This window comes from Dreissena polymorpha, chromosome 1 (assembly GCF_020536995.1).
Source record: "Dreissena polymorpha isolate Duluth1 chromosome 1, UMN_Dpol_1.0, whole genome shotgun sequence".
NCBI lineage: Eukaryota > Metazoa > Mollusca > Bivalvia > Myida > Dreissenidae > Dreissena > Dreissena polymorpha.
This window is the reverse complement of record NC_068355.1, coordinates 138,975,299-138,999,398: the sequence shown is the minus strand read 5'-3', so window position 1 is coordinate 138,999,398 and position 24,100 is coordinate 138,975,299. Positions and strand designations below refer to the sequence as shown.

At 36.0% G+C, this 24,100-nt stretch overlaps 2 protein-coding genes and 1 long non-coding RNA gene across 7 annotated transcripts in view; 1 reads left to right on the top strand and 2 right to left on the bottom strand.

The window, feature by feature from the left end:
* The window catches only part of LOC127852176 (uncharacterized), a 173,818-nt gene that overhangs the window by 119,291 nt on the left and 30,427 nt on the right, over positions 1-24,100 (bottom strand). The gene's annotated exons all lie outside the window — the stretch shown is intronic.
* The window catches only part of LOC127852125 (fructose-bisphosphate aldolase-like), a 124,477-nt gene that overhangs the window by 93,168 nt on the left and 7,209 nt on the right, over positions 1-24,100 (bottom strand). The window contains exons 2-9 of one of the 2 annotated variants that reach the window (XM_052385951.1): positions 23,933-24,044; positions 23,489-23,664; positions 22,661-22,751; positions 21,591-21,751; positions 21,106-21,189; positions 20,200-20,374; positions 18,789-18,991; positions 15,355-16,508 (exon numbers count right to left, since the gene is read on the bottom strand). In XM_052385951.1, coding sequence (XP_052241911.1) covers positions 16,413-16,508; positions 18,789-18,991; positions 20,200-20,374; positions 21,106-21,189; positions 21,591-21,751; positions 22,661-22,751; positions 23,489-23,664; positions 23,933-24,044 — 1,098 coding nt within the window. In that variant the 3' untranslated portion in view covers positions 15,355-16,412. Of the gene's footprint in view, positions 1-15,354; positions 16,509-18,788; positions 18,992-20,199; positions 20,375-21,105; positions 21,190-21,590; positions 21,752-22,660; positions 22,752-23,488; positions 23,665-23,932; positions 24,045-24,100 lie in introns of those variants that run through there. The other variant, XM_052385960.1, reaches the window with a different exon arrangement.
* LOC127852017 (heat shock 70 kDa protein 12A-like) lies at positions 2,299-9,500 on the top strand. 4 transcript variants are annotated; one of them, XM_052385944.1, is made up of 7 exons: positions 2,299-2,317; positions 3,919-4,275; positions 4,849-5,067; positions 5,351-5,510; positions 5,923-6,085; positions 6,438-6,590; positions 7,043-9,500. In XM_052385944.1, the coding sequence occupies exons 2-7, from the start codon at positions 3,937-3,939 to the stop codon at positions 7,794-7,796; spliced, it is 1,788 nt and encodes a 595-aa protein (XP_052241904.1). In that variant the 5' UTR covers positions 2,299-2,317; positions 3,919-3,936; the 3' UTR covers positions 7,797-9,500. The 4 variants fall into 4 exon arrangements, with proteins under 4 accessions (XP_052241904.1, XP_052241902.1, XP_052241901.1 ...); XM_052385942.1 differs by lacking the exon at positions 2,299-2,317 and adding an exon at positions 2,844-2,975; XM_052385941.1 differs by lacking the exon at positions 2,299-2,317 and adding an exon at positions 2,878-2,989.

Here is a 24,100-nt window from a genome sequence, read left to right as displayed (position 1 = left end):
TTGTATGTCTAGTGTAGCGACTTTACGTTCAGTGTGTCATTGAATGTCTAGTGTGGTGACTGTGTAAAATGCCATACTTTTACAATACTTACGATGTTTAAGATAACATTTTTAAAATAAGCCTTTACCGTCATAAAATTGTGATAGAATTAGATCAGAATACGAAAAAAGAAAGGTTTGCTGTATTTATATTTATGAAAAATCTACCTATATTGTTCTGTGCTTAAAAACAGTGTTTTCTTTTCAAAGATTGAAAAACACACTGAGGTGATACTTTTCAAATTAATCCCTAATCTCGTGAAAAATAATGCTTGTTCTTGGTAGATATACTATTGTAAATGGCATACATCACAACATTTACACACTGATGAGCACATGTGCAACTTCTTATTATTGTCTAAAATTATGTTGTGGAAAGACACGTGGCACTGTCCATTTAACAACAACAAGGCTTCACAAGATACATACAAAATACAACTACGATAAAACATCTTAATACATGTTTCAAGTAAAAAGATCAAAGTCAAAATCATTTATCTAATTTGCGAAGTAGAATACAAAATGAATTTAGTTAAATTCCGAAACGCTTGCTAACAAATACGATCAATCGAAAGTATATTACAGGAGCGAATCATCGGAAAAGGCGGCGTGTGAAATGTATTGTCCTATATCGTAAATACCCGGCCTTAAATTAAGAATAAGTAGGTGTTTATAAGAATTTCTCGCCTGATTATATTGCTGAAATTTCGTTATTACTATATATTCAGAAAATATTTTGAATACATTTAATTTAACACATGCACATATCTGAAATACATTCGGTTTCGGTATACCAATACCTGAATCTGAACAAAATAAACATTCACTTCCTTTATTCCAATATTGCATACGGTATTTATGAAAATTCTGACAATTATTTAAGCTGTTCACAATTTGCACACTAATATTATTTAATATATGTAACATTTATACTTGTATTAAATGCGTGTTATATTCGACGTAAATTATCATTTAAGAGTATAATAATAATAATAATAATAATAATAATAATAATAATAATAATAATTATAATAATAATAATAATAATAATAATAATAATAATAATTATAATAATAATAATATAATAATAATAATAATAATAATAATAATAATAATAATAACATTAATAATAATAATAATAATAATAAAATAACTGACCGATCCACGGTGCATTTAAAATAACTAAACCGAATAGTCGTAAATCAAACATTCTAAGTCCTTCCTTCCATACGTCCTGCCTCTTAAATATGTGTTCCTTTCAAACTGCCGTGATATAATTACACATGTATATTAGACCAAATGTGGTCTTCTTGGTGAAAATGGTATGGACGGTGTCTTTCCAACAGCTGTTGGCAAAAAATATCAAAATTTCTCAATCTTTGTCAAACATGTCATTGAAACGCCGCGTAAGGATTATACAATCTCGGGTACATTCATAATAGCTGACTGAATGGTCCAAAACCCGGAAGTAGATCCATTGTGATTTGGCTATTAATACGATAATACTTCTTGATGCTAGAGGGTTTCCCTCAAAATATGCTCCTTAAAATGTTGTCTAAAAAATTTACGATTATTTTGCCAGTGATCATGTTTGACAACAGTGCATTTAATAAAAATTAAAAATATCGGTTGTATAAGATTACTTATGTAGATTGAAACGTCCGGTTGATATAATTGTTTAAAGCCCAATCCTGTCGGATATTGTAAAAACATATTATTTGTGAGACATTAATTTAATTTTATTTTCAAAAGCAGAAATCCACAAAGAAGTAATTGAATTAAATCACGAAATTTAATGCCGACTTTTATTAATAATGTTACCGTATATTAATTCAATGAAGTGTTACATTCGCCTTGTTTCTAATTAAATTTAAGCCGCTCGAAACGAACGAAAAATGTATGGACATTCTGGTATCCCCATAGAGTTCAAACGCTTTTGCTTACAATAACTTCGCTACAAAAATGCTGTTTTACTAGTTCAATGCTACTTGGTATGTAGTTTGATCGGGCTACATTAGTATTCGAACCTTCTTCTGGTTAGTTTAACTGTTTAACTGTGTATACATATCTATTTACATATTTATTTACATAAAGTTAAAGTTAATCATCTTATCACCAAGTATGTAAATACAAAACAATCATCTATAATATGTGCTTGTACATGTTGAACTGTAGATTTTGTTCCACACAAAAAGATGACACATGTTCTTGGAGTTCGATAAATGTTTGAATTCGATTGCAACCCAACTGCTTGGATTTATGGGCGCAATATCTTACAGTAACTTGACATGACTCTATCTATTACACGGATATAGTTAAATATATCGACGATTAACTTCTAACAAAAATGCGATTCGACACAGATTTATTTCGTTTTCCGAAGCTATACTTTATAACGATTACTCAACTAGTAATTAATATATTTGTATATAGAGAGTAAATTGGGTTAGCCCCTATCGAGACATGTTTTATTTGAATAATGATATTCTAGATTAGTTCGCTAAAATCAACATTTGACTAATTAAACTTGTGTTATGTTGCTGTATATTTAATTGTTAATAAATTTAGTTGAAATATAACTTTTAACGCTGCTTGTATTTTTTATTTCGTTGCGTAATTTAAGCAAAAATAAAATGCCTTTTAAAATCAAAACGGGAATTAGAATCAAGATTTGTATATGTAGATATTTAAACAAATTCCGCTTTAAAATATGTCCTTGTTTGGAAAAATGAAATATCGATAGCGCGGCCGTATATTGAACACTAGATTATTTCGTTGTAGGTTACTTGTGTATAACCTGACAACTGATTATTGTTTATACTAGGCTAAATCGAAAGTACGGTTTATTGAAATCGAAAGTACATCTTAAAAATATACAGCATATCTAAACGTATTTAAATATATTGTTTTAATGTTGATATCGATTTGTGGCTAAGGTAGGTGTTAAAATGTGTGTTGAACTCTAAATAATTACCAAAGTAAATATAAATAGTTCGTATATTTAATGTGTTAGTCTTGTTTTAATATATATGAAGTCGGATTAATAGGAGATGAGGAAGTAGATTGTATGTCCTATTTTCTCAACTAAAATATTTTCATAAACTCTTCAGATATATCACAATTGTATCTATTCAACCATGATTCATTAAAAAAATGTCGGAAAATGATAGGAAAGCTAAATAAGTACAGTCTGTTAGCAAGACGTTTGTTCCTTGCGTACAGGCTACTCTGAAAAATGACTATTGAGTATAGTAGGCCAAATCGAAGGTACAGTATGTTGAAATCGAAAGTAAAACTTAAGAAACATATACTGAAAATCTTAACGCATTTATATTTATTTTTTCAAAGTTTTATATGTGACTAGGACAATTGTTAGAATTTATTTTGAACTTTAAACAAGTTACATACACAACATGATTATGTCATATTTGTAATATTTATAAAGTCGGATTAATACCTTATAAGAAAGCAGATTATATTTCTTAATTTCGTTACGGATTTCTTTTTCTTTTTATGTATAACAGCATTATTGAATATTCAAGCATCACTTCATTTACAAAAATGATGCAATATAATAGGAAAGCTACCCGTAACTTTCAGGGTAGTAAAGTCGTATAATCAAGCTTTGCAAAAGTATGGCATTCGATTAGGAGCATCAGAGTAAAAGAAACAAAATGAGGACCTAATTCGAGGAACGAATTAGACCTCACAAAATGGGACGTTAAGAACAACAATCACAACAAAAATTCTAATGTTTTTGACGCACGCGACGTAAAATAGAATGGATTACACCAATATGGTGCATGTAAATGGAATTACATTTGATAAGAAGCTAATGTTATAACATCAATTAGACTATTGTTTCCAACTTATTTACAGAACGTTGTGTACATTAAGATGGCCAGCGCTCTTCCAGTATCTTTGCAAGCCACCAAGGACAGGCTCCAAGTGGCTGCAATAGACTTCGGTACCACCTACTCTGGCTACGCATTCTCGTTTCGCACGGATTTCCTGGAAAACCCTCTCAAAATCCTCACCAACAAATGGGAGTCCCAGGGCGGCTCAGCTACGCTCGTCTCCATGAAGACCCCTTCGTGTGTCCTCTTCTCTCAGGAAGGAAAGTTTGACAGCTTCGGTTATGATGCTGAGGAGAAGTATCTGACGCTTGCAATGGACGAGCAACACATACGTTGGTTCTACTTCAAGAACTTCAAAATGCTTCTGTACGAAAATAAGGTGAATACTGAATGATTTATTGAACATAACATATGTATTTATCAAATTAAATGCCTTGAAAACATGAAAAGGGCAAAACAAAATGAAATGATGAGTTAGTATCCAATGTATGTACCTTAATGCGGTCTCCTAATATATTCGAACCGTTTCCGATGTCTTTATGAAAGAAGAAAATGTTACTTTTTATGGACCGAATCCACTTTAACTCGATTACGATATTAATCTTCATGACCGATGGTGGAGATACGGATGGTATATTTTCGTGTTCGTAATAATGCTCGATTGATGAGACGTCTAATTGTTGACCGTGTCGAAATCTACATGTAAAATAAATGTATTACCCATTATCCGTTTGTTTTCGTCATTTTCCCCGTTACCCGCTCAAATTATTGTTGCTTAAAAGACTTCATCCTAAGAATATTTTAACGTGGAGTGTTATTTGATTGGTCATTATTGGTCTCGTGAACATTTATAAAAACCAAGCATTTTGAGCAAGTTACCCCACCGTTTGTAATTTAGCTACAACGGTTTATAAACTGTTGAATCACACGATTTCCTACTCTATGTTTTGAGAACCTCACACGCTCAACCATGCTTACCGACGACAAGGGTCTCAAGATGCCTGCACACAAGGTGTTCTCTGCCTGCATCCGTTACCTGAAGGACCACCTTGTTAACTTGCAGTCTGTGCCTGGGAAAAGCCTGAAGTTCCGTGAGATGCACTGGGTGCTTACCGTGCCCGCCATCTGGGATGACTCCGCCAAACAGTTCATGAGAGAGGCCGCCGTTGAGGTACGAATGCCTATGAACTAATATCATATGTACAGACAGAGTCATATTGTAACGAATGTTAAAAAATGATATTAAAATACCAACTGTAGCAATAAATGTTTCAGATAAACTGTCATAAGTGAAATTTCACCCGAAAAGTAATATTGTCTAATTTAGTAAGAATATGTAACGGCTAAGAAAAGTTATTCCCATACACATCTGGACTTTATAAGTATGTTAAATAATTTTCTGAGAAAAAAGAAGAATAACGTATCATTACTGTATCGTATCACTTCTCTTACAGGCGGGTATCGCGACAGAGAATCTGTCGCTGGCTCTGGAGCCGGAAGCTGCCGCCCTGTATTGCCGCTACCTGCCCATGGAGAAGGTGGTCGACTCGGCTGGCAAAGCGTCAATTGAATCCTTCGCACCTGGGAAACGCTATCTCGTGCTGGACGCTGGAGGTTTATATATGTTATATGTTATAGGTTATACATAAAACCAACCGTACTATTGTGAATTAGAATTTAAAAACCGTGATTTGGTCTTGTTTTTAACAAACCCGCTACCTACAAAACACCTCCAAATCACTATTGACCGCCGTTCATAGCACCTTATCTGGTGTGTTTGTATGTATGGTAGTATCGCTGTTTCCAACAGTATTTCAGTCATTTATCAGGGCGATCAGTTAACCGTCTCACGATTTTCCTTGGAAGGCTTTTCTTTGGCCATTCTCATTATTTTTTCAAATTACTTAACTTGTTACTGATAAATTCTCCTTCGGAATAAGAGTAGGGAGGGAAAAATCCCCGTAAGGTAAATTATAAATTTCCTCTTCCAAATGAAATCAACCTTTTCCGTCCGTTTATGTTCTAGGTGGCACTATCGACATCACTGTTCATGAGACGCTGCCAGACGGAACAGTAAAGGAAGTGTACAAGGCAAATGGAGGCCCCTGGGGTGGCACAACCGTCGACAAGGCCTTCGTCAGTTTCCTGGAGGAGGTCACGGGACCGGAAGTGATGCAAATATTCAAAACGTACGAATATTTTGTTATATTATTTGCTGTAAGAAGTAAGTACATCAAAGCACTACAAAGTGGGAAAAGAAGGTTAACATTGATTTCGTGTTTCGACAGCATTTCTAGTAACAAGTAACAACATGGCAAAATACGTGTGATATGTTGGACATTATGTATTTTCTCAAATCACTATATTTTTTTTAATCACGTCTTATTCCGAAGACGTTCGATCAAAATTTATTGATTAAAATTCATCAACGTCCCACTTCAATTAAATTGCACTTCTCTGCCCAGAACACATTATTATGAGGATTTGTTGAGGGTATTTGAATCATATCATTTCTAAAATCCTTTCTACGCAATCCAACAGCCAGCACAAAGAAGACTTCCTGCAACTGATGAGAGAGTTCGAGATCAAGAAGAAGACGATGGAGCCCAAGGACGACCCGGACGCCAAGACGATGTTCCGGATGCCGCTCGCCATACACGAGACCTTCAGAACTGTGCACGGAACCGACTTCCGGTATGTTAAGCTGCATGGTATCATGTTATAGAGACTTATTATAATGAAATGCTGAAAACGTCGTTAAACGCTTGGTTACTAAAGCAATATAGACGATAAATGAAACGTCGTTGCGTAGTGGATATGGTCTCCGAAATGCGACCTGGATGTCACGGGTTTAACCACATGTGTGGAAGCGTTCTTTAGATTTCCCCCTAAGACACCATATCATGTTTATACCCATTAAACGGACTCGAGAAAGTTTCAATAAGCCTTCGGCTTTCGGTGCAATCGAGCTAAATTAAATAGGTTTTAACTGAATCTTTAAGTTATGAAACGTTGACAATTTTATAATTTGTATAACTTCTCCATAATTTCTCATTACGAACATAAATGTATATAATGAAATGAGCTTGTCGGTGATGTTAATATTATCATTGCCACTTTCATTGACGATGCATTTTATTTTGTAGGATGAGTTTGCTGTTAAAACAAAATCTGAAAGACAACGTAACGTTTACTGGTGACAAGATGAGAGTCAAACCAGCACAAATCCAAGCTCTTTTTCAGAAGACCATTGATCACATTGTCAACCATCTGACTGACATATTCAAAAGACCGGAAGTTCAAGGGGCAAACATGATTCTGATGGTCGGCGGGTTCTCAGAATCAAAAATGCTTCAGAACGCTTTGAAGAAGAATTTCCCGTCCAAACAACTGGTCATTCCTGAAGACGCGGGTTTAGCGGTTTTGAAAGGAGCTGTGATATTTGGTCACAAGCCAGATGCCATTGTGGCCAGAGTTACACCATTAACGTATGGCATTGAAATATGGCCGCACTTTGACGCAAGTCGTCATCCACGTTCAAAGCTGAAGATGATAGATGGAATTGCACGATGCGCAGATTATTTCGACAAACATATCGAAGCGGATACCGAGGTGCAAGCTGGAAAGACCTTTGAAGAAAAGCAATATTTTCCTTTAACAGGCGACCAAACAAAAATGTCTATAAAGATTTTCGCAAGCCCAAATAAGAATCCACGTTACACCGATGACAGTGGCTGCTCATTCAAGGGGAAGATTCTTGTGAATCTACCTGATGGCAAAACGGCAAATGAAAAGGAGGTGGTCGTAAAGATGATCTACGGTAACACCGAGCTGAAGGTTGAGGCGCGGGTTGTGAAGACAGGGACGGTGTTGAGCGCCACATTGGATTTCTTAGGATGATCTTGCCAACTTGTGATACCATAACTTTACTGTTACTATGTGTGCGTTGAAACATCGTTTATCCCTTTATCCCTCCATACGCACACATTTTGCAATTTATATTTTGGTTTATCAAGAACAAATTCGAAGCCATAGAAGTGCCATGTTATTTGGCTGCGTATTTTTATTTCTTATATTTTTAATGTTTGTTTGTTATGACAAGGTATTCACGTTATTGTGTCGTGATAAATCTGTTAAATGATGAGCTTTAATTATTTGGCGTTTGTTATATATTATGTAAATTAATGTATCCATATATTATTTTTAAGAACACCCTTCTATTCAATACCTAGATCTAGTATTTTAGTTTTGGGTCATATGTATTCAATATGTCTGTGTTGTAGCCCGGCATTTCACTTAACACAGTGTTGCCATATTTGTGAAAAATGCATCCAGTTTTGATTCGCAGAACAGTAATATACAATCACTATATTTTCAGTTCGATATATTAGCAAATTGTGTTGTTTAAACGTGAAGCAAATTGCGTTATTACTATTTATACACTGATTACTGTCTTTTGGTAAACTTGCACTTTAAGAAACTTGTTTTCATGGAATTTTTGTTTTGTTTCTCTTACATCATTTCAATCAATATATAAAACACAGACTTACCTTGTATTTACACGTTTATAAGTATTTGTTCGCTATGTTGTTGTATTTAAATTGTTATAAGTATTTGATCGCTATGTTGTTGTATTTACACTGTTATAAGTATTTGATCGCTATGATGTTGTATTTACACTGTTATAAGTATTTGATCGTTATGATGTTGTATTTATAGTGTTGTAACTACTGTATTTGATTGGTATGTTGCTGTATTACTTTACCAAGAGTAAACGGATCCCCTTAAAACAAGGTGTTTTAGTAAAACACAAAAAGTCATGTATGTTGAAACAGCGTTTTATTTGATATGTTATCTGACGTTCATACATTAATTATTGACTTATATCATCGCCATCTACATTTGTGATTACCATGCTACTCTGAAATGTTAAAGCAGTAGTAAGTTACGCATAGTTTGAATTATGTTTTGTAGGAATGTTGTTAAAACGTTTACGAAAATAAATCGATATGGGTCAGAGATATAACGCGTCGATGAATTAGAAATGATTACAATTGTTTTGATGAGGAAACGCGCAACTAATATACTCAATTATCATACGTAATGCTATTCCTAAACTTACCAAGTAAATAGAAGTTCAACAATCGCCCTCTTAACATTTAAATGCAAACAATAATGCGCATGATTTAATTCAAAATGGTTTAGTCTTATCTTTAAATATACACTATCCTCTATTCATATAACTTTGTGCAGCTCTATATGATCGTGTACTTTTTTATGACGTAAACTTCTAAGCAACTTTCGAACGCACGTGCCCGAAAACTGTTCACTTTTGTAACGCGAGAATATCCACAGCCGATAAGACAACAATCATGAGAAAAAAACACAATAAATATGATATAAATTGTCCGTTTTTTTGACCTCGTTCCAAAGAAATAGCCTAAACAATGTTAAAAATCTGCACATTTCCTTCACCAGACGGTTTTGTGTGTCAATGTTTTGATCGTAAAATGTTGTAAGAGTAGTTTCCCTTGGAGGCCCGTCTTGAATTTGTATTTTGCTCTCTGTACTTTGCATTACAATACGATTAAAGTATGCTGTATATGCGGAAATTTTTACCCCGAAATGATGACACGAGACCATACGTTAAGATCGTGTCCGGCCTATTGCGATAAAGGTTCTCACTGCGTCAACTTGGGATTTTGTCACAAAACAACTGTCATTAGAAGGGGTGACAGCCTTGTATGCCCCCATTGTGAATAGAATTTTATTTAGCTATTTTCCATTAGTAAATGCACTTTATCTAGACCTCTGAATACAGTTATCACAGTTCATATTTCGTTTTTATGAAGACCAGTTTTGTTTAAACCATTATTTTCAATACAGTTCATTCACGAAATTCATCTAAAACAACACATATTTAATACAAATAAACACATATTCACAAAAACATATATCGGCCATTATAAACACATCCCAGGGCCTTGCTGTGACGTCATCAAAATCGGTGCACGATCTTATAGGGTAATTCTATGTGACACAGACTACCATATACATGAATGTTTAACGGTACGTTATTCCATTATTATTATCCGTCAACCAACATATTTCACTCGTTATTTGTTAAACAAAAGATAAATCATAAAGTATATATCAAGTTTAGTTATTGTCTAATGATTTTTCATGAAAGATATGCCAATGAAATTTAAGGTTTAGAGGCTACATATATTTTTCTGTTCTGTTTACTCCAGTCATTCAAGAACTTAAAATGGCCAAAGGTAGAAAAAAAATGCAAAAAAATGATTTGTTTGTTTTTAAGTATTTTAATATATGGGGAATCTCATGAAAAGGTTTAAAATTATTATCCCCACGCTTTTTGAAAAAAAGGTGGGGATATTGTGGTGATCTCCGCCGTCCGTCCGTCCGTCCGTCCGTCCGTCCGTCCGTCTGTCCGTCCGTCCTGGCCACTATCTCCTCCTACACTAAAAGCACTAGAACCTTGAAATTTACACACATGGTAGCTATGAGCATATGTGCGACCCTGCACTATTTGGAATTTTGATCTGACCCCTGGGTCAAAAGTTATAGGGGTTGGGGTGGGGCCGCGTCAGAAATTATCACTCATTTTTTTAGGTTATTTTACATTTACTTCTTTATTTCTACACCGATTCACTTCAAATTGATACTGGACCTCACCTATGACAATACGGTCAATCTCAACCATGCATGGCCCCATTCCCAACCCTGGGGCGCCCCGCCCACATAGGCCACACCCACCAAAAATTTCCATTTACTATAATTTTTTCATTTCTACACGGATTCACTTCAAATTGATACTGAACTTTTGTTATGACATTAGGGTCAATCTCAACTATGCATGGCCCCAATCCCAACCCTGGGGCGCCCGCCCACATAGGCCACACCCACCAAAAAATTCCATTTACTATAATTTTTTCATTTCTACACGGATTCACTTCAAATTGATACTGAACTTCTCTTATGACATTAGGGTCAATCTCAACTATGCATGGCCCCATAACCAACCCTGGGGCCCCGCCCACATAGACCACACCCACCCAAAATTGCCTTTACTATAATTTCTTCATTTCTACACCGATTCACTTCAAATTGATATTGAACTTCTCTTATGACAATACAGTCAATCTCAACTATGCATGGCCCCATTACCAACCCTGGGGCGCCCCGCCCACATAGACCACACCCACCCAAAATTGCCTTTTACTATAATTTCTTCATTTCTACACCGATTCACTTCAAATTGATACTGAACCTCTCTTATGACAATACGGTCAATCTCAACTATGCATGGCACAATTACCAACCCTGGGGCGCCCTGCCCACATATGTCACACCCACCCAAAATTGCCTTTTACTATAACTTCTTCATTTCTACACCAATTCACTTCTAATTGATGATGAACTTCTCTTATGACAATACGGTCAATCTCAGCTATGCATGGCCCCATTACCAACCCTGGGGCACACCTAGGTCAAACATTCGGCGTGGGGATACGCGTCGGCCTCTGCCGCGCCATTTCTAGTTTATCTTTGGCGGAAAGTGCTCAGATTTGTAAAGAAACAACATGCCTTGAACTTCAGCTGAAACCAGTGGAAATATACAAAAATTGCATATTTAAAATGCATCCGGCCAGTGAGCATTAGTTTTCGTTGTTTTAAAGCATACACGACATACACATATATCAAGATGCTGGTGATGATCCTTAAGTCGACTTTTTTTTATTTTGATCATATTTATCGTATGTTTTGGGTCTATTTACCCCACCCACTTCTTTCCAACAGTGTCCATTGTATTCTCACGATCATTCTCCTAAGAAGATCATTTATTACAACCAGAAACATTTATGCAGCCCACGGATATCTCATTTAAGTAAAAATAAGAAACTAATTATTTAACTTAAATTCCTTTTAATATATTCATGGTTATTATAATGTGAAGACAATCTATACTTCACCCATTTTATATGAAATACATATTAAACTAACTGTACACATATTGGCGAAACCCATATTTTTGCCAAGCCTATATTTTCAATGTGTTCAATATGGAATTAGAGAGCATATACTGATTTGATGTCATTTAAGATTATTTTTATCTCTATATAAGAATAACATGTAAGAGTAAAACGATATATAGGGTCGCAAAAACATATGATATAGTATTGTAATAATTGGTTTGAATACATTTTAAAAATTTAAAGCGAGCAATGTTTCTCTCTTAAAAAAATTAAAATTTTGGCTTCAGTTCTATCAATCACGAGAGAACTTGATACATATTTATGAATAACATCACTTACAATAGCATCTACATGTATATGAAATTAATAATAGTGTAAAGAAATTGTTTCGTCAAAAAATACGATAGGACTGTAACATAACATATAGTTTTGTCATTTGTGTCGAAAATCCATTTTTCACAGATACTCTATTTTGATACGTATTATAGAAAATAAACATCCACAATCAAAGAAACTCATTGGAAAATCTGGCATTGTCTAATTTTAGACAATAAATATATATGCGCACATAAAACATACTGCTTTCTTACGACTAAATATAATTATTTAAATCTATACTTCTGTTCTTATATACATATTGCATCAATGCGAATGCTATTTATTACGAAAACATGCCAATAAATGATGTATACAATTACTGAAGTACCTGAATGCTTTCAAATTTTATCATAAATGCATTGAATCCTTTTACTATTGTTTATCTCTTTATACAGGTCGTACATATAATACGTTCAGGTTTCAGACACAAATGTCATGATCACCATTGATCATTCCTCGACAGTTCCCACAGCCTTGTGAACAATCAAGTCCATGTTTCCTACACGTACATCGTGTTGAGTCACAATTTTGTTGGCAATTACAGCGTATGACTTTGAGTAGAGGTTCAAGAGCAGGCAGATGTGTCCTTCCTTGCATTAATTTGTTGTCGGATATCTCCCAGCCCCAATCTACTGCATCCAGTGTGTTGTTTCCTCGCCATATCTGTGTCTGTAGGTATGTGCGCAGTGAGTGAAACCGAAAGGCAGCCGTGGTCGGTGGTAATGTATCCACTTGGACGGATCTTTTACTTGTGCAAACGTTCTGGGTAAACTTCCGGAATCTCAGGATATCGAGCCATTCTAAAGGATCACCGTTGTTGAGAAGAATCATTTCCTCTTCACTACGAGTTGTTATCTCGTTGACGTCTGGTTCTTCGACATAAAATATCTCAATGATCTGTCTGAATTTGGGACTGGTTCTGAAAAGCTTCAGTACGGCTTCTTTGCTGATACCATATATCATAGAAGTCGTATTACAACCTGTGTATGCAAGTATGAACGGAAGCATGTTGCATAACTCTGAGCCAAGGACATTCTTCGTTTTCTTGATATCCCATACTTTCTTTGTCTGATTTTCTCGCCTAATATCTGATTAATACACCCCTTTTCTTTTGCTTTTCGCCTGATCATCCATTGTACCTTGTCCTTCAACAAAAATGCTAAATTAATTGATTGAATAAATATATTCTTAATATAATTTCAATACATACAACTGTAACAGAAGTAAAACAACGTTAAATAATGATTTGTGTTGCTTCCAATACAGCCGCCGAGCATTTTGAATCAGTGTTGGTTTCATTTTCCGCGTCCTGTTTGGTCGTGTAATATATGTTCATTATATAATAGCATATTTCAGTATAATAAAGTACGTGCTGGGTGGCATGAGTGGCAAACTGTTAATAACCACTTGTGAACAGACCCAATCCAAATATCACTGACTAGCAGTATAATTATATTTTTAAATTATCATTTTACTTAGTATAATACATGACAAAATTCCTAAAATGGACTATTTAGTTAATATAACATACCATGCTGAATGAGAAAGATGAACTTCTGGTCGTTTCTGGTTGTTTCTTAACAAATTTGAGCACTTTCCGCCAAAGATAAATAATATAATATTCCCCATATATTAAAATACTTAAAAACAAACAAATCAATTCTTTTGCAATTTTTCTACCTTTGGTCATTTTAAGGCTAGAATGACTGGAGTAATTTTATCGTGAGCTTGCTCGGAATGTAGTCATATGATCGTAAGAAAACTGTTAAATCAAAATCTTAACTAATAACTGAGAAATTCAAGATTGAAAGGTGTTCCGTTAGAAAAGTCTCCTAGTGTATGTTTTGCTCATTGATTAAATATGTTTTAAACAGTTTCAATTCATTATTTTATGTAGAACTATTTCGCGTGTGTAATGTTCAATACAATAATGGTCGATCCATAAAATTGACTAAGCAGGATATTATTTTGCATATTGTGCTGTGCTGTTAATTGCTAAATATGTGAGGTTTGTTTTATTTTACATGTTGAAGGTCTAGTTTTTCACGGTGAAATCCGCACAGGCCTCTCTTGTACAACACTTTTCAATTGTCTGTAAGTTTTCGTTTAAAGATAGTCCCTCCTAAATCAAAACGCAGTTTATGCGGACAGTGTCGTCCCTGATAAGCCTGTGCGGACTGCACAGTCTAATCTGGGTCGACACTTTACGTTATGCATTAAGCACAGTTTGAGCTCAACGAGGCTGAACTAGTCGAAACAAGACTTAGACTAGAGAAGTACATGACACTTGCAATGGAAAATTGCACAATTGAATGGAAGATATGAGACGACACTTTCCGCCTAAACTTGATTTTCGGTAACAGGGACTTCCTTGAAACTAAAATACCATAAAAGCGGAAAGTGTCGTCCCTGATTAGCCTGTGCTAATCTGGGACGACACTTTACGCAGATGCATTAAGCCCAGTTTTCTCAGAACAAGGCTCAACTATATTGTATGCAAATCTTCCGAATCGGTTCAAACTGTGGCAACTGTTACAACGTTGAATAAGATAATTTTTAAGAAGGATTTGTCGACATTAATGCATTCATTAGATGGATTCATCAGTCATGCATCGTGTTGTGTTTAGTGTGATATTTAATTATTTTTGTATTTGGAAATTGTATTGTAAAATCAATGTACCGATAAATTTTGATAGTGTGTACAACTGTAAGGTATACCTCGTGTAATTGTATTTTTATCTGTTATTATTTGTGTGATATGTACATTGTTTGTTTATAAACTGCTTTATTCAGCGTTGGACTCTAAACAAAATTGTATGTACGCTTGTCCGAGGGAGCGATTGTCCGGATACCAATTGCCACATAGTTGAGAAAAGAAAGCTTAAACTTTGCCCCGCTTATTCAGAACAAACATAGAAAATTTAATTTTTTGTTCCATTAGTTTGAACAAATTTCAAATCATAGTGTTTACACATAAGTTTTGTATTTAATCTTTGATTACTATGTAGAATGTTATTTCATTTGTAAATGTATATCGAGAACATTGTCATACAGGTGTTTTTGTAAATATGTTGAACATAGTCTTTCGTTTTGATGATCATTTATTTTAACATATCAATAGTGTACAACAAAATATCATCCCAATCAACTTCCAAAGACATTTTAATATAGGTTAAAAATTTTGTTCTACATTAGTTTGCAAGAAAACTTTGAAGCAAATAAAGACTCGACATGGAATTCGAGCTACTTTATTTCGTTTGCTTATTATGAAAACACTATTATCTATAATGAAAAAAATGTGAAGACTAACGTATGTGATTGGGTCCGAGAAGTTATGTCATCTATTTGAACTTTCATTGTTACATATGTAAATTTGAAGTGAACATAAAACTACAGACTTTTCCAGGTGATAATATAACCAAACACATCACATATTTACACAACGATTTTGAGCAACATAAAACTGATTACATTCGTCTATCACAAACCGAAAAGTTACAAATATTGAGGATCATGTGTGAATAATGTAGTTTACATGACATGTAAAAACCACGTTTTCTTAAGAATGGTGCATTGTCTTAATATAACTTTATATTATTATAATTGAAGCCTCAGAAATGCATTCCGAATGATGATTGGGTTAATCATTATGAAAAAACAACATCGAGATACTGACACAATCCTGACTTATATGATTGGTTTCTGTAACCTGCTTCATAAGAACATGCGTGAAAACATGATTCAAAACTTCTTTACAAAAGAATGTTTTGTTAATACAGCGCAATTTTCCACACACAGAAAATTTAAATATATACAAATAATGATTTGCGAAACAACAATACATAAACTTTGTTTTAAAAACAAATTAAATAAAACTAATCAATTAAAAAAAATTGAAAATTTGGGAATGTCTCTATTGTATGAAGTAAAAATCATATCACCGGCTATTTAATATAAAGCCAATGTCCTATTAAATATCCATAAAATCAAATGTAAATCCCACAACGGCCTGTAATGTAAAATATTTCATGTCTCTGTAAAATCAAATGTAAACCCTGTTAAATCGTTACAATATATACAGTAAATATCCAGTTTCGATCCTATCAATTTTCTATTTTATCAAGTTCATATCATATAAAATCTAGTACTGATGTTTGGGCACAAACAGCGATTCTCCACCCGCCGACATTGTTCCCAATTCCCCGTAGTATTGTCCCATGGCTGCTAGACCGTTCGCCTGAAATGGTACAAAACAAACGACATTATTATTTGAGTCGTGTTCTGAGAAAACTGGGCATAATGCATGTGCAGAAAGTGTCGGATTGCACAGGCTAATCTGGGACGACACTTTACGCACATGCATTATGCCTAGTTTTCTCAGAAAACGACTCATTTATTGCCTCAGACAAAATAGGGCAACGATAAACTAAACTTATTAGATAGAGCGGATTTGTCCAGACGACAGTCGTTATAATTTCCAGTTTGTATTAGTTTCATACATGTTCCCGTAAACATTTACAAATATCAAAGTAAAAATAGGTACAAATGTAAACAAAAAATATTTCTAAAAAAAATTAAACAAATCCAACTAGATCTAACAATATATGAAATATTACAGACTTTTGTATTCCTAGCATTATAGTACCCGACCAGTCAGCCTTTAAAAAGTTGCTTGGCACAAGGCCGAGAGCAGACGGCGCAATTTAATGTTCGTGGGCTTACTGGGAGGTCACTATGATGCGAGTTGGCCATAAGTTGTCCGTACTTTTTCTGTACTACGCGCTTTGTATGATGGGAAATCTGTAGAGATTTTTTCCTTTTACGCGAACATGTAGACAAGACGCTTCCACTTAACATTAACATAAATGACCAATCGGTTAATTAATTGGACATTAGTATGTTCATACACTCACTCTGTACATATTTTTAATCAATTACACATGCCATGCTTATCCACCGGATTTGACAAATAAAAACACAAACGTTGTCTTCTTAAATGTATACCTTTGAATACGTATATTCTGACGTGAAAGTGGAATCTGCATGAAACGCATGTAGACGCTTTAAATTGCATTTTTTTCTTTTATGAATTCAAATATTATAACGCTTATATTTTTAATCAATTACAAATGGCATGCTTATCCACCGGATTTGACAAATAAGAACACTGACGTTTTCCTCTAAAATGTTTATTCTTGTATACGTATTCGGACGTGAACGTGGATTCTGCATGAAACGCATGAAGACGCCTTAACCCATTTATGCCTAGTGGACTCTCCCATCCTTCTAAATTGGAACCAATTATTTCCAAATTAGGGATGTCTAGTATATTTATTTCTATATTTAGGCGTCTCATATGTCATCTGGGTCTACGCTGTTTGCCGAGGCCTTTTTCTAGACGTTAAGCATAAATGGATTAAATTGCATTTTTTTCTTTTATGAATTCAAAAATTATACGTTCTGAGATATTGCCCTGAAAAGTTTGTGCCAGACGCACATCATACAAAAACAACTAAGAGTAATTACTCTTACTTAAGAAACAGTAGAGTTATGGTTCCTGTGCATGGCACTTTTCCTAATTGATATATTTACACCAATGAAGTTTTATGATAACATCGTATACTGTTTCTGAGATATAGACCTGAAAAAGTGTGTGACAGACGGACATAATTCACAAACAACAACGGACAAAAACTCTTTTTTCAGAAATTGTACGGTTATTGTTCTTGTTCCTGGCACGTCTTCTCATTGACATGTGGACCCCCATGACGTTTCATGATGAAATCTGATATAGTTCTCAAAAGTTTTTGACAGTCGGAAGGACGGCCAACGATTCAACTAGATCATTCCGCCTTCAGCGGGTGACAATAATCATGTATACCAAACTGACATAGAATACATGTTAACCACACAGTGCCATTCACAATGACATTAAAATTGCAGCATTTTGTTAAAAAAAGATAAATTAGCCTTTCACTATGTATAAAATTGCATTAACCTCATTTCAGATACAGTTAAGACTTTAATTATGATCACACAGTCATCGTTCTCAATTGTTTATTGAATATTATCGAAGATTTTCTGAATAAAAAAAGAGTAAATACTAATTGTACACGAAATGTACAGTCGCATTGAGGTTTGATCAGTTTTAACAAAAATGCTAAGCATTTAAGCTATAAGAAGTTAACTTTTGGCCATATCAACTCCTTTTCATATCAATATGTTCCTGTCGCGAGACCTACTGGTTGATTCTTTATGAAAGTCCAATTTCGTACTTTAAAGCCAAACATCGTGTAATAAACGAATGGAAGAAAATTTGTTTCAAATCTCTGGAGCATATAATCTCGATGTCTACAATCCGATGAAAGTCGAATACATCCGGACTTCAAACCATTCGATTGACAGATTCCTGCCTTATGGTAATCGCTTTCGTCTCGTGTTTACTTTACCCATTTCGCTCACCCCGTCGGGAAAAAACATTAAATGTACATTATGGATGCCAGACTATATCCTGTACCTTGGCTCTCAGCAGGAACTGCCTCTGCGCCGCCTCCCTGTTGTCGTCCTGCCCCCGCCATGCCTTGAGGACGCTAGCCTGTAGGGCACGTCCAAAGGAGAATGAGAGCGCCCAGGGCTTCGGGGCGACCGTGCACGTGTTGATAGCATTCAGGTTGACGGTGGAGTCCTCCTCGGACTGGCCCCCGGACAGGAACACCACGCCTACGCGAACATTTGATATGAGCTGCGCTCTGGGAAAACTGGGCTTACAGCATGTGCGTTAAGTGCCGTCCCAGATTAGCCCTTACTGTCCGCACAGGCTAATCATGAACAACACGTTCCAATTTAAGGACTTTTCGTTTGAAGGAAGTCTCTTTTAAACAAAATACAGTCTATGCGGATATAGATCTACAAGATAAGCATGTACAGTCCACGCAGGCGAATCTAGATGGACACATTACGCACTTGCATTAAGTGAAGTTTTCCAACAGCAAGGCTTATATATATTTATATAAAATACGACACGCAAATCTTGGTAAAATGTTCGTATCACATCCAATCTCTAACCAATAGTTACATTTGAAGCAAGTATAACACTAGATAAATAATAAAAGCACACGATTGATATTTTAAATCAAACTTTGTTTCAGTAGTGTAATAAGCGAAACATGGAAAGAAAACATAGTAATTTAATCGGGAGCTTCAACTCGGGGCCACTCCCTTAAAGGGGCCTTTTCACAGATTTTGGCATTTTTTAACTTATTCATTAAATGCTTTATATTGATAAATGTAAACATTGGATCGTAAAAGCTTCAGTAAAAAATCAAGAATAAAATTAAAAAAAGGAAAAGAACATTGCCCGGAGCAGGTTTCGAACCAGTGACCCCTGGAGTCCTGCCAGAGTCCTGAAGTAAAAACGCTTTAGCCTACTGAGCTATTCCGCCGAGTACACATATTTAACGTATTTTATACCTTATATAGGCAATCTTCGTAGTTTCACAAAATTAAACGACAAAAACAGAACTCTCCAAATTATTCAATCGTTTCGCGTTGCAACGCTTTATAATTTTTAGGTTTTAAAATCGTCAAAAGATGCATATAATGGCTATATTAGACCATGGTAAATGTTCAGTATTACTGTTTCCTCACAAATATCATAACTAAAACGAAAATTTGCGAATCTGAAACAACTTTTTTCAATTTTGTCAATTTACCAAAGCGTGAAAAGATCCCTTTAAAAGAAATATAATCCGCCGACTAAGTTTAGCTCCTGTACAATCTCACACCGTGAATGACTGTGAAAAATATAGTGTTCTTTCCGTCAAACACTACGCTTTTTGGTCTTAACGCAACTAAACTACAATAAATCAACTTGTTAAAAGGAACTCAGTAAAAACATTATAGCCGATCTGGACATTATTCTGACTTACCAGGCATGGCAGGCGGCACTGTTCGACTGAGAGCGAGGACAGTTGCGCGCGCATTTTCATCGGGACTGAACTTCCGGCTGCAGCTTTGGCCAGATGTCACCATGTTGGGTTTGAGCAGAGTCCCCTCCAGAAACACGTGGTGGTCTGCAAGGGCTTTGTATGTAAACGCGAGCACCTGTGGGGTATGGAATTCGGATTTGTGTATTTTGTGAAAAGTACAGTTACATTTTGTACTTAGCGAGGTTCGAAGGTAACGTCAGCATTAGAAAATATAATTTGGTGGTAGTTAAATAATATACATTGTACACATCTTTATATTGGTTTATCCGATTTTCTTTATATCCATAGATTGGTTAATTTATTTATTTTTACTTTATTGGTTACCGTAAATATTATACGACTTAAAATTTTACTTAAGTACTTGGTAGTTTTCATTACACAACTACTAAACTTAGTTTAGTTTGAAAATAATTAGAAGATATATTTGCTAATCAATGCTTTAGATCATCAAATAGTTCAATAGTTGCAGAATAAAACAATATGGTTTAGTCAAAATAACACATTGGCTAAACGTTCAATGTCTATTCATAAATCTAAGGTTTATTGTAAGCGGATTGCTCGGGGGGAAAACGAGGTTTAATGCAAGCGTGTAAAGTGACAGATAAGCATGTTAAGTCCGAACAGACTAATAGGTACGACAATTAGCGCTGTTATGATAATTTTGTTAAAATGAAGTATTTTCTTAGCGAAAATCCAATTTCGGCGGAACGTGTCGTCTCGATTAGCCTGCCTGGTCTGCACAGGCTAACCTGGGTTGAAACTTAATGCACATGCATAAACCCCCTTTTCCAAGAGCGCGGCTCAAATATAACGCAAGTGTTCCAAAACCAGACGGGAGATGCAAACCTGCTCGGTGACCTTCTGTGCGGTGAACAGGTCGTGCTCGCCGTCACAAAGTACTTCCGGCTCCACAATGGGCACGAGACCGTTCTGTGAAAGACAACGCAGTTTAACTAAAAATCAAATGAAACATGTACATACGGTAAATAATAAATAAGGCCTGTTGTTCTTAAATGTAATCAAGGAATTATCATACAATAGCATTTAAAAATCCACATCGAACCATAAACAATTTATGTCACGCATAGACGCGAATAACTGTGTAATGTAGTGAACCTTTCCAGAGAAATAAAATTAAAAATGTTCTCCATAAGCAACCAATCCAGACTGAGATTATTGTCAAATAACTTTCTTCGTAAACCAAGGCGTGGTAAATTAAATCGATCCAAACAAAAAATTGATACAACAAACATTTGTACTAAATATTAAAAAATATTTTTTAAATATTAATATGAACACAATCTCTAGAGAATGAATACGGTGACGCCCACCTGTTGACAGATGCTGGCATAGCGTGCGAGCACGTTGGCGTTCTCCAGCATGGCGAGATACGAGGGCGTCTGGTCCCCGATCTTCAAAACGCAGCGCCATTTGGCGAAACGGGCACCGTCCTGCCTATACTTGGCGCACTGCTCTGCCAAACCGTCTAGACCTGTGCATGGAATAGCGGGGAAACATTGTATGAGTGTTTTCCTGAACATTAATAGCAACGTTCAAATCCCAAATAAATGCAATACAAGTGAGCCTCGCCATGGGAAAAACGGCTTTAATGAATGTGTGTAAAGTGTCTTCCCAGATAAGACTGTTCAGTACGCACAGGCTTATCAATTACGACACTTTAACCTTAGCTGGATTTTCTCTATGAAAGGACTTCATTGCCTGTGAGAACTGCACAGATTAATCTGGGACGACACTCTACGCACATGTATTAAGCCCTGTTTTCCCAGAGTTAGCCTCAAATATGAATATTTTTATATTCGCATTATATGCATACTCTACACTGTAACTTTTTCTTAATATAGCCGACAGCAAAACACTTCTACCGTTCCAGGAACCCGTATTGCACACAGATCATAATCACCATGACAATTGCGAACCATATTTAATTTCGGTAGCTTGCGTGCATTATCTTTTGCATAATTTTATTCCACATTATAAGTACAACTTTACTTCTAGCTTTCAATGTGACGTCTTTTGTTAGGGCCAAATGTATGCTATCAAAAGTGTAATATGGCCTATACAAGAGGGATGTGTAGCTATGTTAAAGTGAAGCGTAGCAAATCATGTAAATGAAGTATTGTCTATGCATCGAATATGGGCGGCATATCATTTAATTGTGCAGTCCGAACAATCTGATCAGGGATCCAATCAGGGACGACACTTTACGCTTTTATGGACTTTTTCGTTTACAGGAAGTCTCTTTCTAAACGAAAATCCAGTTTAGGCGGAAAGAGTCGCCCCTGATAAGCGTGTGCGCATTGCACAGGCTAATCTGGGGCGACACTTTACGCACATGCATTTAGCCAAAATTTCCCAGAACGAGGCTCGATGTGTAGCCTACCTTGGGTGGTGGACTCGCCATCAGTTCCTGCCAGAGGGACCACGCCTTTGTCCACTTTAATCCCAGGGATAATGTTCTTGTCTGTCAACACCTACAACAAAAAAGATCCGAGGACTATATTTTATTACGATTATGTTTGATTGCTCATGGGTGGCATATATTGACAAGGAAATATGAGGACAATTATGCCAATGACCAAAGAATTCTAAGCCCGAGAGGCAGCAACTAGTATATCCCCCCCCCCCCCGAACTTTTCAAACTTAGAGTGGTGGTCCAAGAGGCGGCTACAAGTTTAGTATATACTAGTCCAAATTGGTTAACAATGAATTCCCCGTGTTGCACCGAACCCGTCTTGTGTTTGATTCCACAATTACGGTGAAATATATCCAGTGTTTGACCTGAGCTGTCTTATGTTAGCCATTCAATATAACCATTCAAACTTGTAGGTAACTGCTGAGATGAAGACAAGCCTTTTATTCTGCTAGGAAGCACACCAACTGTTACGACGCGATACGTACCTTCACGACATGATACGTACCTTCACAAAGCTTCACGATGCGATACGTACCTTCACGACATGATACGTACCTTCACAAAGCTTCACGATGCGATACGTACCTTCACGACATGATACGTACCTTCACAAAGCTTCACGATGTGATACGTACCTTCACGACATGATACGCACCTTCACAAACCTTAACTACATGATACGTACCGTCACGAACTTTCACGACATGATATGTAACTTCACGACTTGATACGTACCTTCACGACACGATACGTACCTTCATGATATGATACGTAAAATCACGAAATTATACGTACCTTTACGAATGGAACGCCTTCCTTTGTTTTCTGGTACAGCGTCTCGTGGTACAAGATCACACCGCTGATGCTGTCCGACACGACGGCGTCGGCGGTGAACAGCAGCTCCCGGTACCGCCGCCGGTTTTCTTCCGTGTTCTCCAGCCCGATGCTTTCAAACCGCTTCCCGATGGTTCCTGAACTATAAAAGGGAAGACCATATGAAAGGTGTGTAATTTTGAAACCAAAACACCGAAATAAGTATCATCAATCCACGATCATCGCAGACTTATGTGGGTAGGAATTTTCGGCAGGCATAACATGAGTCATAAAGAACTAACTCACTCCCATAATTAAAATGTGTATAGTGTTAGACGTGTCTTTAGCATTAGAATTTAATAGTCAGATGTTTCAAAACTAATTCAACGCGATGTCCAGCCATCAAAAGACAAAGCTTTCACGCACCTGTCGACTCATCGGCGGCCAGGATTCCCTTTCCGGGCGCGACGATGGCTTTGGCGACACTACGCAGCTCCTCTTCCTGTTCCGGTGTCAAATAACTTGGAAACACGGGCATCTGCGGGAAACATGATAACTAAGCGGGATTGATACAGAAGAGTTGTTGTTCTTGTT

Excerpts from the sequence above, each read along its gene's own strand:
- LOC127852017 (XM_052385944.1), top strand. The coding sequence starts at position 3,937 with ATGGCCAGCGCTCTTCCAGTATCTTTGCAAGCCACCAAGGACAGGCTC. Across the intron at positions 5,511-5,922 it reads TCTCGTGCTGGACGCTGGAG|GTGGCACTATCGACATCACT; the intron begins GTTTATATATGT and ends TTTATGTTCTAG. Across the intron at positions 6,591-7,042 it reads GTGCACGGAACCGACTTCCG|GATGAGTTTGCTGTTAAAAC; the intron begins GTATGTTAAGCT and ends TTTATTTTGTAG.